Raw genomic sequence first — 15085 nt, forward strand, 5'->3', positions numbered from 1 at the left:
CCAATACTTTGGGCACCTGATTTGAAGAGCCGAATTTTTAGAAAAGACCCTGTCTGGGAAAGATTGAGGGCAAGAGGAGAAGCGGGCTACTCCTCCTCATCCTAAATGCTCCGATGAGATGGTTGGATGGCATCACTGACTCAATGGACAAATATTTGAGCAAACTCCAGTGAAGGACAGGGAAGCCTGATGTGCTGCAGTCCATAGGGTCGCAAAGAGTTGGACATGAGGTAAGGGACTGAACAGCGACAAAAACAATTTGATAAAGGGACAGGGTTATGTGGGGTACAGCAAGTGCAGTGATCCAGCTTTCTTGATCTTGTGTTTGAGTTTGTCCTCCAGTGTTGGTTATCTGCTGAATACTCAGCAGAAAAACACTTTGCTTCTCACCCCACCACCCCATCCCCCTTAAAACGCGGATACCCTTCAGGATGCTAGTGGCACCACTGCCACTGCATTTCCTGTTGGCAGCAGAGAGCAAGTGAAAACAGTAGCGGCAGCGGGCAGCGGCCCAGGCAGAAACAGCTCTCACACGATTCAGGGAAGCTTTCCCGTGGCCGATCCCGGCTCCCAGGCCTTGCGCGTCCTGATCCCAACAGCTGGAAAGGCCGCCGCCGTGACCAGCAGCAACTCGGCCAAGACCGCCCTCGGGCACAGTTGGAGAAAGCCCCGCTGAGTGCCTGGGCTGCTCAGCGCCCCCTTGGGCGCGGGCTGGCTCTCTGGGGACTGCGGCCGCGGCAGAAGGCGATGCCTAGGCGCGCTCCCCTCCGCGTGGCCCGAGGGTCCCTGGACGCTTGGCTGCTGGGCGGCCTCTGGGTCTGCGCGCTGGGCTGCCTCTGCGGCGTGGGGACGGCGGCGCCGGGGGCCGGGGCGGGGGCTGGGGGCTCCCTGGGAGCTCAGCGCCCTTGCCAGGCGCCGCAGCAGTGGGAGGGACGCCAGGTGCTGTACCGGCAGAGCACCGGGCGCTACAGTCGCGCCCTGCTCTCTTACGACGGGCTCAACCAGCGCGTGCGGGTGCTGGACGAGAGGAAGGCGCTGATCCCCTGCAAGAGGTACGCGAGGCGGGGGGGGCGAGGCCAGGGCGGCCCGGGGAGGGCGAGGTCGAGGGAGCTGCGCCGAAGCGCGGGGTTTCCAGCAGCTCGCGTCGCCTTCCTCCCATCAAAGAAAAACTTCGCGGAGAGGATCTCTTGGGGACAGCAGAGTTGGGGGCTGGGTGTCGGGCTGGCCCACTGGGGGCGGCCTGCTGGCGGGCACTCAGTAAGACCTCGCAGGGCGGTGGCCGGTGAAGAAAGGTGGCGCCCCCAGGCCCTGGTTCGCCCACATTCAAACGCTGCTGAGTCAGCCTCCTGACTCCTGGTGCCCCCTTCAGCCTAGGGCGTGTCTTCTGCACTATCGCAGCTCTTTCAGGAGCCATCTGTGTAGGAGACACGCCGAATACATATTTTATACGAGGTTTTTTTTGTTTTTGTTTTTGTTTTTTCCTTTTTAAAGGAATATGACAACTCAACCAAAAGTGTGCGGGATCAGTTAAAAGAACTGTCACAACCGTTGAAATTTTCATCTACCACCTTAAAATTTCTTTTAAGCAAGTTTTACATTCGGTGATCAATAAGCCTGTATGTCTGTATCTTTTTTATAGAACATGATCTCTTACCTGTTGTTATTTGCCATTTTAATAGTTGCCCCCTACCTATTTTTAATGGCCGCACAATATTCCACAGAGAGGTTATGCTACAATGCTTTTTAACTACTGGTATGATTCGTCACCTTTCTGCATCTGTTATGACAAAGGACACCCTCTTTCCTGAGACTGCAGTTTGTTCTGACCCTATTAAAACCTGATTTCTATTTTGGGATCGCCACCTGTCAGTTCCTTCTGCCTCATTCCTGTTTCTCTGTGTGTGTTCCTCCAAGGGTTATGCTGGCCTCTCATATGGAGTTGGCATAATTAGGAGGTGCCATGTGAATGTCCACAGTTTAAGGCTCCCGTGGGCAGTAAAATGTGGAGAAAATTTGATATCATTTCACCTAAAAGTGTTTGTTGAAGTATTAGGTATCTTGAAGACAGTATGCAAATGCAAGATTTGTTCAAAGCAATATATTTGAGAATGCAAAATAGTACATGATTGTAAACCACAAGTGCTGAGGAGGCCTGGAGTAGCTGAGTCATCATGGGGTATTGGGAGTATCTTTTCTCTTTCAAGAAGATGAATGTTTTCTGTTAAGTCTTGAAGAACTTTGTAATAATAATAGCAAAATCCAGCATTTGAGTACTTGTTATGTACCAGGCATGGTCCTGAAGATGTTCCACATACTGTATTATTTAGTTAAAAAATCACAACCACTGGATAATGCAGGTGTTATGATCTCCATTTTACAAGCAGAGAAATCTGGGGTCAAGGGAGATTAGATAACTTTCTCAGATCAAGAGCTAGGACTGGAGGAAACTGAGTGGATTCTGACATCTATGATATACTGGGCTCTTGTTCATTTGCTTATTCATTCAATCTGCATTTTTTTGTGTGTCAGTCATTTTGTATAATCAGAGTGGGTCCTGGGTTTCAGGGAGGTCATGGTGTGGGGGTTGAATCATATAAGGAAGAATTCCCATATAGTGGGGTAAGGGATGGGCTGGACTTGAGAGCACCCCAGACAAGCAACTAACCTGGAGGTGCTTCCTGGAGGAGGTGGAACAGGAGTGAGTCCCAAAATCCCTGGACGGGCTGACCATTAAGGGGAAGCAGGTGTGGAGGGAAGACTGATCCAGGAGGATCCATCCAGGTTTATTTTGGGACATCCTGCCACAGGCAAGGCTGAGAATATTCCAAGAACTGCAGGCCAATCACTGTTAGACTGAAGCATGGAGTATGGTGGGAGGTTGGGGATCCAGGGAAGGATATTTAAACAGTGGAATGCCATGGCTGGGTTTTTAAAAGAGCACTGGATGAATGGTTGAGAATAAAGAAGAACAAGAGAAGAAGCCGAAACATGACTTAGGAGATGTTTGTAGAGAGATCCAGGTGGAAGATGGGGTGTGGCAATGTGATGGTGAGAAGTGGACACTTTTGAGAAATTTTAAGGATACTGAAGAGGCTTATTGAAGAAGGTGCAGAGGATTAGATGGTATGCTGCAGGGTGATGGTGGGGGAAGTCATTTCTGGCTTGTGAAAGCTAACGGTACTGACGGCATTGCGTAGATGGTGATGCTGTTTGCTGAGACGGGATTTGGCTTCTGCACTTCTGAAGAAGGGTCAAGTACTGCTTTTTGTGTGCACTGTCCGGAAGCCTTGTATAGTGGTGGCTTTCGGATGAGTCCATGTCAAAGACGGACTAGGATTGAGACAGACCTGGGACCTGGGACCCTATGCTCCAGTGCTCACACATGGACATACTTCTCCTCCAGCAATAAAATACAAAGAAACTATATGGGACTAAAAATAACTGTGTGCATGCACAATTAGGGTGAATTCTGGATAAAGGATACAAAGAGAGCCAAAACCCAATCCCCACATTTGAAAGAGCCTGGCGCAAAAGCAGCCTATTATGTACATTCCCCTATACAAAACACCACTGATTAAGGGGTGGGCAAACCACCTAAGCCATCCCCCTGCAGCCCGACCCCTGGATACACCCCTAGCCTCATCCTGTGTAAGGAACAAGCTTGCTCCCCTTGGGGATCTGTTTGTTCTTGTTCCCCTTGCCCCCTCTACTGCAGCAGCGGCTCCTATAAAGCCTTGCCTGAATTTCTTGTCTGGCCTCTGATCAGTTTCTATTGATTAAGGAGGCCAACAACCCTGATCGGTAACAGGATGGCCCAAAGCACACTGCTGACATAGTGGAGTGAGGCCAGGAGAAGGAAAGGAGGATAGGGTTTATCTCCCCACCTCCCAGAGGTAGGATTTTCATGATTTAAGGGATTAGATTTTAGAGTTAGATAAATCTGCCTCTGAATTCCAATTTCTAATGCAGGTCTTTAGGTTACTAGATGGGAATGCTACTAATGCCTAATGTATTGCTTTGCTGTGGGGATGAAATGAGTTCAACTATGTACAGCACACAGTGCAATGTAGAAGGTGTGGCCACAATTGTCCCTCTGGCCACCACCATCTTCGCCATCCCGGTAAATTTACCATAGCCCAGAGACTCGCTGCCAGCCCCATGAGCTCAGAAACTTAGACCTTGTGGCACCCTCCAGGGCCCTTTCTTTGGGAGCTGACTGAGAATAAACAAGCTCAAGTGTGACACTGTATATCTCAGTGAGTGCTGTAGCTGGCATGGGGGCCAGAATTCTCAAATCTGACTAGGTCATTCTCTCCCTGTAGGCAGAACTATGTAGAGAGCCAAATTCTAATCAGGAGGCTATGAGCAAAGAGTTGGAGCAAATTCATGGAGTCTAATGACTGCCTGCTTTAGGCTGGGCTGTGTGCTCAAAGTTGAGCTTTCCATCATACATAAGAGGCCAGCCCAGCAGAATCAGGCTAAGATTAAGCATGCATCATTTTCACTAGAGAAGTTAGAAGCATAGAAGTCCCTGATCCTATGCTATCCCAACACTGCTGGTCCAGACCCCCTTCACTCTGCATAAAGCCTGGGTGGGTATTGCTCAGGTTGTCTTAGAAACCTTTCTTCTTCTGTGACTCCATGATCAATTAATAGAGCCTTCAGATGTGTATATTATAGCCTCACTGAGGTCACAGCCAAATCTTGCTGGCCTGGAAGCTTTTTTGTCCCCAGGTGGTGATTTCTTTCTTTCTTTACTTTTTAAATTGAAGTACAGTTGATTTACAATGTGTGGGTTTCTGGGTACAGGAAGGTGATTCAGTTTTACATATATGTTCATGTCCTTTTTCACATTCTCTCCCATTATGGTTTATTACCAGATATTGACTTTTGTTCCCTGTGTCCATGTGGTGATTTCTCACTTCTTCACACTTGCCCTGATCCGTCAAGTGTTAATCTCACAGTTTAGCTTTTAGAAGGCAATTTTACTCCTTTTCTTCCCAATTTCTTGCCAAGGTTTTATCTTACAGTCCCATCTCTGGCCCTAAGTCAGATGCAGAAAAGAATGGTTAGCGCACAAATGCATTTTTAAGCTTTTAAATGTAGATTTATTGGAACAAACTCTGAAACTTTTTCAGGTACTAGCAGTCTGGCCAAGAAACCTGATACGGTTTGAAGAAAATATGGATGGGTTGTCTCTTCATATTTATTAGTAAGTTGAGAAGTAAGTTTTAGAATTGGATCAATTTCTTAAGATTTTTATTTTGCATCCAGATAGTTATGGAAAATCCCACTGATAGTTACTGTGGAATGACTAGGATTTTCCAGGCTTTCTTCTCCCTGAGATGATGGAAAAGATTAAATAACTTTACAAGCTTCAGATAAGACAAGCCTTAGCAGAGAATGGGAAATATTAGTAATTGATACTATTTTGTTTTCTGTTTCCAACTGTTTTTTCCGGTAAACTCACAAGTATTACATTTGGAAGACTGAAGGAAAGGCAAGATTATTTTGTATTTCAGTGACTCAGTGAACTTCATGGGAGAAGCAGTCTAGATACTGAATGAATTTTGTTAAGACTACCAGTAATTTACTGTTCCTGTTTACAAAATGGTAGATTGGGAATGGGAATTAATCAAGCTATTGATGCAAAGGGAGCAGAGTGGCGTTGAGAGGATATGCACTGGTAAGTTAGAAATGTATCTTAATTTGGCAAATCTAATACAGTTATGTAAAGTTTAAAAATAAAATAAAATAAAAAAAAAAAAAAAAAAAAAAAAAAAAAAAGAAATGTATCTTAGAGGACTATTCAACTACCAATCCCCACATGTTTGAGGATTTCTTTTTTTTTTTTTTTCACTAAAGGATGAAAAGAAAAGTATGTCTTAAATGGAGTGACAAGTATCCACTTTATCTTATACAAATTCTGATTAGTTCCATCTCTGTCTCAGATTTTTCCAGAGCATTCTACTTCTTGGAGAACAGAATATCGTTTCTCTTCTCTATTCTTAGAGAAAACCACCTAGTGTAATAGAGAGCAGTGGACATCCATTTAGACAGTCGTGGGATGCCAAACATGGCTTCTAATCCTGGCTTCACCTCCACAAGTTCCTTTGCTTCTTGGAATAGCAGTGCTTTTCATCTTTTAATTTGATTTTAATGATATCTACAGTATTTATACTAAATAACATTTCGGGCTTCTTAAAAGCTAGGTACAAATAAAATTATACGATACCATGAGAACACTACTTGTACTTTTATTACATTAGGCTGATTCTTTTTTCTTGCAAGATGCAATGAACTTGACATAAATTCTAAATTTATTTTTAAACTTGTCCCTTTGTGTAGATAAATTCAGATACATCTCTTTCTTCTTTCACCTTTCCACCAAAGCTTGTGTTCATGGGTAGAGATGAGATGGGCTGACTTTCTATGCTTTGGCTCCAAACTCTTTGGCTGTCCTCTCCGTGGAGTCTCCTTGTATACTGTGGGATTGAATGGGACTGCTTACAGGAGTGTCCCTCCAAGGATCTGCTGTGGAAGATTCATTCCAGGGGAAGTTATCACATGGGGCAGCTTCGACAATCATATGTGTTTGAGAATCAGGATAAGGGTTTTTTCCTCCAAATGCACAATTTTATTTTGAAATTACTTTACACTTACAGAAAAAGTTACAATTATAGTCTGTAGCCATTTTTCCCCGAGTCTCTTGAGAATGAGTTGTCAGCTTGATGCCCCCATGGCCCCCCAGTATTTCAGTGTATATTTCCTATAAATAGGGACATTGTCTTGGGACACAACCATGGAAACCAGGAAATTAGCATGTGTTCCTTGCTACCATCTGAAATTCAGGTCTCACTCAAATTTTGTCACTTGTGCTTTTGATGTTCTTGTAGCAGGAAGGACCCAGTTTATATTTAAGCATTGCATTTAGGTATGCCTTTTTAGTCTCTTTTTGTCACTAACAGTTCCTAAGACTTTCTTGTACTTCAATACTTTTGAAGATGACATGCCAATTATTTAGTAGAATGTTCCTTGATTTGGGTTTGTCTGATGCTTCCTCATAATTAGATTCAAGTTATTCACCTAGGGTAGAAACAGCACATCTGGATGTTTACTTTGATAACTCGATGACTGATGTCTGCAATATTTCTTAAGTGTGAAATGATACTTTTATATTTTATAATCTGTAAGTATTTTATAGGGAGATATTTTAAGACCATGTACATATTCTGTTCTTCACTAAAGTTTCAAGTTATTCTTTTATTTTTATCAGCATGAATATAAGGATGCTCATTGAATTCCATTTGCTTTCACTATTTATTTGATGTTTCAGATTTGGCCAGTGGGAAGCCCTTCAAGTTGGCCTCTATGTTTTTTTGACATGTCTCTCTTCTTTGAACATATCCTCAATTTCTGCCAAGATATTCCAAGATCATCTGTACTTTCCTTGCTGGAGTATTGGAATAAGTCATTTCTCAGGAAGATATGGTTATTTTTACTAGAGAATAATATTTGGAAGCCAAGGTCCCTGCTCTAATTGTGCTCATGGTTATTGGGTGGCACTTTCCAGGCACCCTCACTAGACAAAGCAAAAAGATATAGGTTTGAATACATATACACACACACACTCACTCATTCACACATATGTACACATATTTACATCCACATTTATTTCTAAGCTTCCGATTTTAATACACAGAGATATTTATACCAGTATCTCTAATTCTGATCCACCACCACGGATCATTCTAGATTTCTCCTGTTCATTTTTTGTAACTCCCTTTTCAGACCATGAGAAAACTGGCTCCCTTTATTCAATTGCAGTAGGTATCAGGCATAGCTATGCTACCCACTTCCTACTTGGATGTCTTCCTGTTGGGCTCTGCACTCCAGGCCAGGCCATGCAGAGACCTACCTTGCTTGACCCTGCTTAATGGCTCTAGACTAAACTATTTAATGAGGGGAAGGGAAGGTCAGGTTACATTTTTTCATATGTTTTTCTTTGGGATTTCTTGGGGCTAATATCGTTGTAAATTCTCAGAATGTGTCTGTGTGCTGGGGGAAGTAAATTAGTATGAAATATTCAACAAATTTATTTGATCCTGAGCCCTGTTTTGCACGGGTTGGGCTTTCATTTGAGGAACTCCTTTCAGAATTTCAGGAGAATTACTCTTTTGCCCTTACTCCCTCCTCCTTGATCTCTGAAGGCTGGAGCCAGTATTTTCTTTTATTAGCTCAGGAAGTCTAAATGCTTGTGGCATTTGATCCTCGAAAAATAAACCATGCTGGATTTGTAATACTGAGTTTTTCTTTACGAAAGAGATTTTCTTGGAAGCACGTAAAGTTTGCTTTAAGAATCTTAATTCTGTGGGTCTATTGACCCTGAATTTCAGAGGATTGATGCTGGGATGTGGAAAAAATGGGATGCAGGGATGATGAAAAATAAATTCCAAGGAAGATAAGCCCAGGAGATTAAAGGCACTGGTGGAATAGGAGGCTAATTTATAAATAGAAGCCAGAGGTGGTCGCCATACTGCTTTGGAAATATCTTTATTTCTCTCCATTAACCTTGAACTGTTTCTTCCTGATTCTGACCTCAAAGATGGTGGTCAAGGGCAAAGTGCCCAAAGATCTGAAAATATTCCACCAATTAGTGGTTTGTTTTTCCTGGAATAAATGTGATAGGCTTATATTTCCCCAATTCCAGTAAAAATCTTCTATTTTCCCCCTTTATAATTTATTTTATTTTACCCAGCTTTCAAGAAAAAAAATCTTCTCTTGATCTTCTTACTAACTGAAACTACATTCTCTCCATCTATTTAAAGCAAATCTCATGCTGATTCCCATTTTTGTCCTCCCATGTTCTCTTGGACTCTCTCCAAGCAAACTTTCTCCATCATAGCTCTACTGCAACGGCTCTGGTGAACGACGGTATGCTCCCCATTACTAATCAAGTGATCTTTTATCTGTTTTCATTTTACTGTTGGTCATTTCCTCCATCTTGATGTATTTTCTTCTGTACTTTTCAGGACATCATGCTCTTCTAGTTCCCCTCCTTTTACCTCATTTTCTTACCTTCTCTTTCTCTTTACTGTCACACATCTTTACTGTCAGGCTGGTCCAAACCTTCATCATTCTTGCCTGGGTTTTTTGCAACAGCCACCTAACAGGTCCCTACTTCTGCCCTTGCTCCCTTTGGTCTATTCTCAACCTTGCAGCTTGAGTGATTTGCTAAAATTGTTGTATCATGTTGCTTGTCTGCTCAAAACCCTCCTGTGTGTTTCTATGTCTCAGAGTAAAGGTTTTGCAAGGATTTGACCATCCTGTGGGATCTGCTCCCCCAGCCCCTCCACAGTTTGTCTTGACCTCTTCACTCTATCATCCATCCATTATCACCTCATCACCAGCTCACTCACTCAGCCCATAGCCTCTGCATGCTCACTCCTTTGGCACATGAGTGGTTGATTCCTCTGCCTGGAAAGCCTTTTCCTTGAAAAGCTGTATGACCCTTTTGCAAATTAGACTGTCCTTTCTCTCCACGACATATACTCTACCTCACTACCTTTTATCTTCAAGATATTTACCTACTATTTCATATTTTATTAACATACTATCTTAATATTTTATTAATATGCTATTTAATTTAATTTAAATTTTAAAGTCTGTTCCCTCATTTCCTCTGCCACCCAAAGTAAAGCTCCATTAGGTCCAGGATTTTTCCCCTGGTTGTTGCTGTATTTCCAGCACCATAGAATAGCCCTGATTAAATTTTTTTGAATGAGAGAATGAATGACAATGATAACATATATTCATTGAAAAAGGATATCTAAAATATAGATATGCAAAGAGTAAAAATTATCCATAACTACCAAGCCAATATGACTACTGGTAACATCTTCTAAATATCCTAGGAGACTTTTCAGTTCAGTTCAGTCGCTCAGTCGTGTCCGACTCTTTGCGACCCCATGAATTGCAGCACGCCAGGCCTCCCTGTCCATCACCAACTCCCGGAGTTCACCCAGACTCGTGTCCATCGAGTCAGTGATGCCATCCAGCCATCTCATCCTCTGTCGTCCCCTTCTCCTCCTGCCCCCAATCCCTCCCAGCAGCAGAGTCTTTTCCAATGAGTCAACTCTTTGCATGAGGTGGCCAAAGGACTGGAGTTTCAGCTTTAGCATCATTCCCTCCAAAGAAATCCCAGGGCTGATCTCCTTTAGGATGGACTGGTTGGATCTCCTTGCAGTCCAAGGGACTCTCAAGAGTCTTCTCCAACACCACAGTTCAAAAGCATCAATTCTTTGGCGCTCAGCCTTCTTCACAGTCCAACTCTCACATCCATACATGACCACAGGAAAAACCATAGCCTTGACTAGACGAACCTTTGTTGGCAAAGTAGTGTCTCTGCTTTTGAATGTGCTATCTAGGTTGGTCATAACCTTCCTTCCAAGGAGTAAGCGTCTTTTAATTTCATGGCTGCAGTCACCATCTGCAGTGATTTTGGAGCCCCCAAAATAAAGTCTGACACTGTTTCCACTGTTTCCCCATCTATTTCCCATGAAGTGATGGGACCGGATGCCATGATCTTCATTTTCTGAATGTTGAGCTTTAAGCCAATTTTTTCACTCTCTTTCACTTTCATCAAGAGGCTTTTTAGTTCCTCTTCACTTTCTGCCATAAGGGTGGTGTCATCTGCATATCTGAGGTTATTGATATTTCTCCCGGCAATCTTAATTCCAGCTTGTGTTTCTTCCAGTCCAGCGTTTCTCATGAGGTACTCTTAGATGCACAATTTACATACTGTAGCACACACTGTTTGGTAATAGGCTGTTTTTCATTTAACAATATTGTGCAAGCTCATCCATACTGACTAGTCTGCTTGTATCACCTTTGAACTCCTGGCTTTTCCCCATTCAGGTCTTAGCCCAGAGGGGCCTTATGTGACTGTCCAATAAAGCCCTCCCCACTACCCACTCTCCATCACATCTCATTCTGTTTTACTCAGGACACCATCTCTGAGTGACATTGTCTTGAGTCTCTCTTCCCAGGAGTGAGAGGAGAAATTGATCAGTCTGGTATAGTACCGAAACTCCAACACCTAGAAGTGCTTGGCACATAGTATATCTCAATAATGTTTACTGAATGAATAAATACCATTTTTATGACTTTTGGATTACTAGTATCATACATGTTCGTGGTGGAAAATCTAGGTAACCAAGAATAGCAAAATAGAGTAAAGAGAATCATGTTGTCCAGAATTAACAACCCTTATATATGTGCTTCTAGATTTTTCAATTTCTATTTCTGTATATACAATTCTAAAATTAAATTAGAAACATGCTATGTGATTTTTAAAAATTTAACAAAACATTCCATATTTTCATGCCACTATGCAATCTTTAACAGAATCATTTTTAATGACTATATGGTATTCTGGCTAATGGATGGAACACAGTTTCTATAAGCAATCCTAAATAGGGGACAATTAGATTTCTTTCTCCTTTATGTTTCACTACTATAAATGACTACATGTATAACCTTGTATTTGTGTGCAATTTACTTTAAAAATTTTTTACACAGATTCCTGGATAAGAAAATGGTTGAAAAGGGATTACACATTTATTAAATTTTTACCACTTTGCTTTTCAGGAAGGTTGTTCCAGCTGATATTTCAACTGGCAAAATATGAATGTTCTTATTTACCCCACTCACACCTAAAAGGAGCCTCATTAATTTTTAGCGATTTCAAATATGATAAACAAGAAACTGAAAGGCAGAATGACATACTGCAGTGATGTCACACTCCCTTGTCATGAGTCTCACTCTAAAGTGAATGCCTCTAATTTGCCACAGTTAAGTCTCCTACAGGCTGCTGGTTTAACAAAGACACACTATCATGTTCAGTAAGTATTTTTCTGACCTATTTTATAAAGAATTTATTCTAATCAGGATGAGTCTTAAACTTCCCCAGCCTAGTGATTTATACTAATAGATTGCCTAACATTTAACCATCTTTGCATTCCTGAAATAAATTCTGTTATTATGTTTTATTTTTTAATAGTCTGCTTGATTTGCTAATATTTAATATTTGTTTTTAATCCATAGCCATAATTTAATTTGATCTATTGTTTATATTTGTGTTTTCTATATATTTTTTTTTTTTTTGTACTGTGGTGCTTTTCTTTTTTTTCTTTCTTTTTTTTTAATTTTATTTTATTTTTAAACTTTACACAACTGTATTAGTTTTCTATATTTTAATGTCAGAGTTTCATAATTTTGTAAAAGAATTGGCAATCTTTCTGTATTTCTGTATGCTCTATAGCCTTGAGGTTGGAAAAAAATGATTCATGAAATCATGTGGACCCAACTATTTTTGAAGAAGTAACTCTTTGATCTCTTTTTAAGATCAAAGATCTAAGATCTCACTAAGCTATTATAAGGATTTTTCCTCTAGTTGTTGACCAGCTTACCTTTCTGCTTAAGTCTGAGTCAGTTTTCGTTGTTTATAGTTTCCTAGAAAATCTTTTACTTAATAAACATTGTATTTATCATCATAACAAGTTTGCATGGTATTTTCTTAACTCTTAAAAAAACTTCACCTTGTCTATCAATATCCCCTTTTCTTCCCAATATTCTATATTTAAATTTTCTTTTTTTCCCTCTAAATTACATTTTAACAATAAGCTAATGGAATTGTGTGATGGTTTTATGGTTTATTATTCATTTATATTTTACATCCAATATCTTTTTTGTTAAGAATAATTTTAAATTATTAAGAATAATTTAAATAATTAAATTTCAGTGTCTACCCATATTTTGAAAAGTTTTGAAGAGGGTTATAGTGGAGCATACACTCCACTACAGGTAGAAGGGCATGCAATGACCAGTACATCCCCCAGATTCCTTTCATGCATGAGCTACTCACAGCTCTTCTCTCATCAAACACTCTTTACAGTGCTTCTCCTGCTCCTCACCCTCTGGTTTGGAGAATTCCTCCTAATATAGGCATAGGAAGTTCCCCCACCACCAATGGTTTCCTTCTGAAACAGTACCTCTTAAACCGAGAGGCCTTCTGAAGAATCAGACCCCTAGCAGGGTGACTGCGTTGCCCTCAGACCTTCCAAAGAAAAGAGGAACTCTTGGGACAGATGGCTCCTAAACAGAAGCAGTAGCTGCCCCTGGACAAAAAGGCTGCAGTTCCTTGGATGACCCCTGTCCTTTCATAGCAGGCTGTTTTGTTGGCTAAAGTTAGGTCTACTGGGAAAGGTACAGAGTGTGAATTCTGTCAATGAGTGAGGACCCTCTTCTGGGTTTGAGTTTTCACTGTATCTTCACATGGTGGGCATGGTCAGCTAGCTCTTTGGCATTTCTCTCTTTTTTTTATCCATTCATAAATGTTATAAAATTTGAGGGAGACATATCAATCCTACCAAAGTTATTATTAAAAAGGAAGACCAATTCAGTTCAGTTCAGTTCAGTCACTCAGTCATGTCTGACTCTTTGTGACCCCATGAATTGCAGCACGCCAGGCCTCCCTGTCCATCACCAACTCCCAGAGTTCACTCAAACTCACATCCATCGAGTCAGCGATGCCATCCAGTCATCTCATCCTCTGTTGTCCCCTTCTCCTCCTGCCCCCAATCCATCCCTGCATCAGAGTCTTTTCCAATGAGTCAACTCTTTGCATGAGGTGGCCAAAGGACTGGAGTTTCAGCTTTAGCATCATTCCCTCCAAAGAAATCCCAGGGCTGATCTCCTTTAGAATGGACTGGTTGGATCTCCTTGCAGTCCAAAGGACTCTCGAGAGTCTTCTCCAACACCGCAGTTCAAAAGCATCAATTCTTTGGCGCTCAGCCTTCTTCACAGTCCAACTCTCACATCCATACATGACCACTGGGAAAACCATAGCCTTGACTAGATGGACCTTTGTTGGCAAAGTAATGTCTCTGCTTTTGAATATGCTATCTAGGTTGGTCATAACTTTCCTTCCAAGGAGTAAGCGTCTTTTAATTTCATGGCTGCAGTCACCATCTGCAGTGATTTTGGAGCCCCCCAAAAAATAAAGTCTGACACTGTTTCCACTGTTTCCCCATCTATTTCCCATGAACCAGATGCCATGATCTTCATTTTCTGAATGTTGAGCTTTAAGCCAACTTTTTCACTCTCCTCTTTCACTTTCATCAAGAGGCTTTTTAGTTCCTCTTCACTTTTTGCCATAAGGGTGATGTCATCTGCATATCTGAGGTTATTGAGATTTCTCCCGGCAATCTTGATTCCAGCTTGTGCTTCTTCCAGCCCAGAATTTCTCATGATGTACTCTGCATATAAATTAAATAAGCAAGGTGACAATATACAGCCTTGACGGACTCCTTTTCCTGTTTGGAACCAGTCTGTTGTTCCATGTCCAGTTCTAACTGTTGCTTCCTGACCTGCATATAGGTTTCCCAAGAGGCAGGTCAGGTAGTCTGGTATTCCCATCTCTTTCAGAATTTTCCACAGTTTATTGTGATCCACACTATCAAAGTCTTTAGTATAGTCAATAAAGCAGAAATAGATGTTTTTTCTGGAACTCTCTTGCTTTTTCCATGATCCAGCAGATGTTGGCAAGTTGATCCCTGGTTCCTCTGCCTTTTCTAAAACCAGCTTGAATATCTGGAAGTTCACGGTTCACATATTGCTGAAGCCTGGCTTGGAGAATTTTGAGCATTACTTTACTAGCGTGTGAGATGAATGCAATTATGTGGTAGTTTGAGCATTCTTTGGCATTGCCTTTCTTTGGGATTGGTATGAAAACTGACCTTTTCTAGTCCTGTGGCCACTGCTGAGTTTTCCAAATTTGCTGGCATATTGAGTGCAGCACTTTCACAGCATCATCTTTCAGGATTTGAAATAGCTCCACTGGAATTCCATCACCTCCACTAGCTTTGTTCGTAGTGATGCTTTCTAAGGCCCACTTGACTTCACATTCCAGGATGTCTGGCTCTAGGTCAGTGATCATACCATCGTGATTATCTTGGTCGTGAAGATCTTTTTTGTACAGTTCTTCTGTGTATTCTTGCCACCTCTTCTTAATATCTTATGCTTC

At 41.6% G+C, this 15085-nt stretch overlaps 1 protein-coding gene across 2 annotated transcripts in view; it reads left to right on the forward strand.

The window, feature by feature from the left end:
• Positions 1-450: 450 nt before the first annotated feature.
• Positions 451-15085, forward strand: part of EPDR1 (ependymin related 1) — a 37091-nt gene continuing 22456 nt past the window's right edge. Inside the window, exons 1-2 of one of the 2 annotated variants that reach the window (XM_044946621.1) lie at positions 451-1052; positions 11650-11903. In XM_044946621.1, the coding sequence (XP_044802556.1) occupies positions 748-1052; positions 11650-11689 (345 nt within the window). In that variant the 5' untranslated portion in view covers positions 451-747 and the 3' untranslated portion in view covers positions 11690-11903. Of the gene's footprint in view, positions 1053-11649; positions 11904-15085 lie in introns of those variants that run through there. The other variant, XM_025291124.3, reaches the window with a different exon arrangement.

The sequence above is a fragment of the Bubalus bubalis genome, chromosome 8 (genome assembly GCF_019923935.1).
Source record: "Bubalus bubalis isolate 160015118507 breed Murrah chromosome 8, NDDB_SH_1, whole genome shotgun sequence".
In the NCBI taxonomy this organism is placed as follows: Eukaryota; Metazoa; Chordata; class Mammalia; order Artiodactyla; family Bovidae; genus Bubalus; species Bubalus bubalis.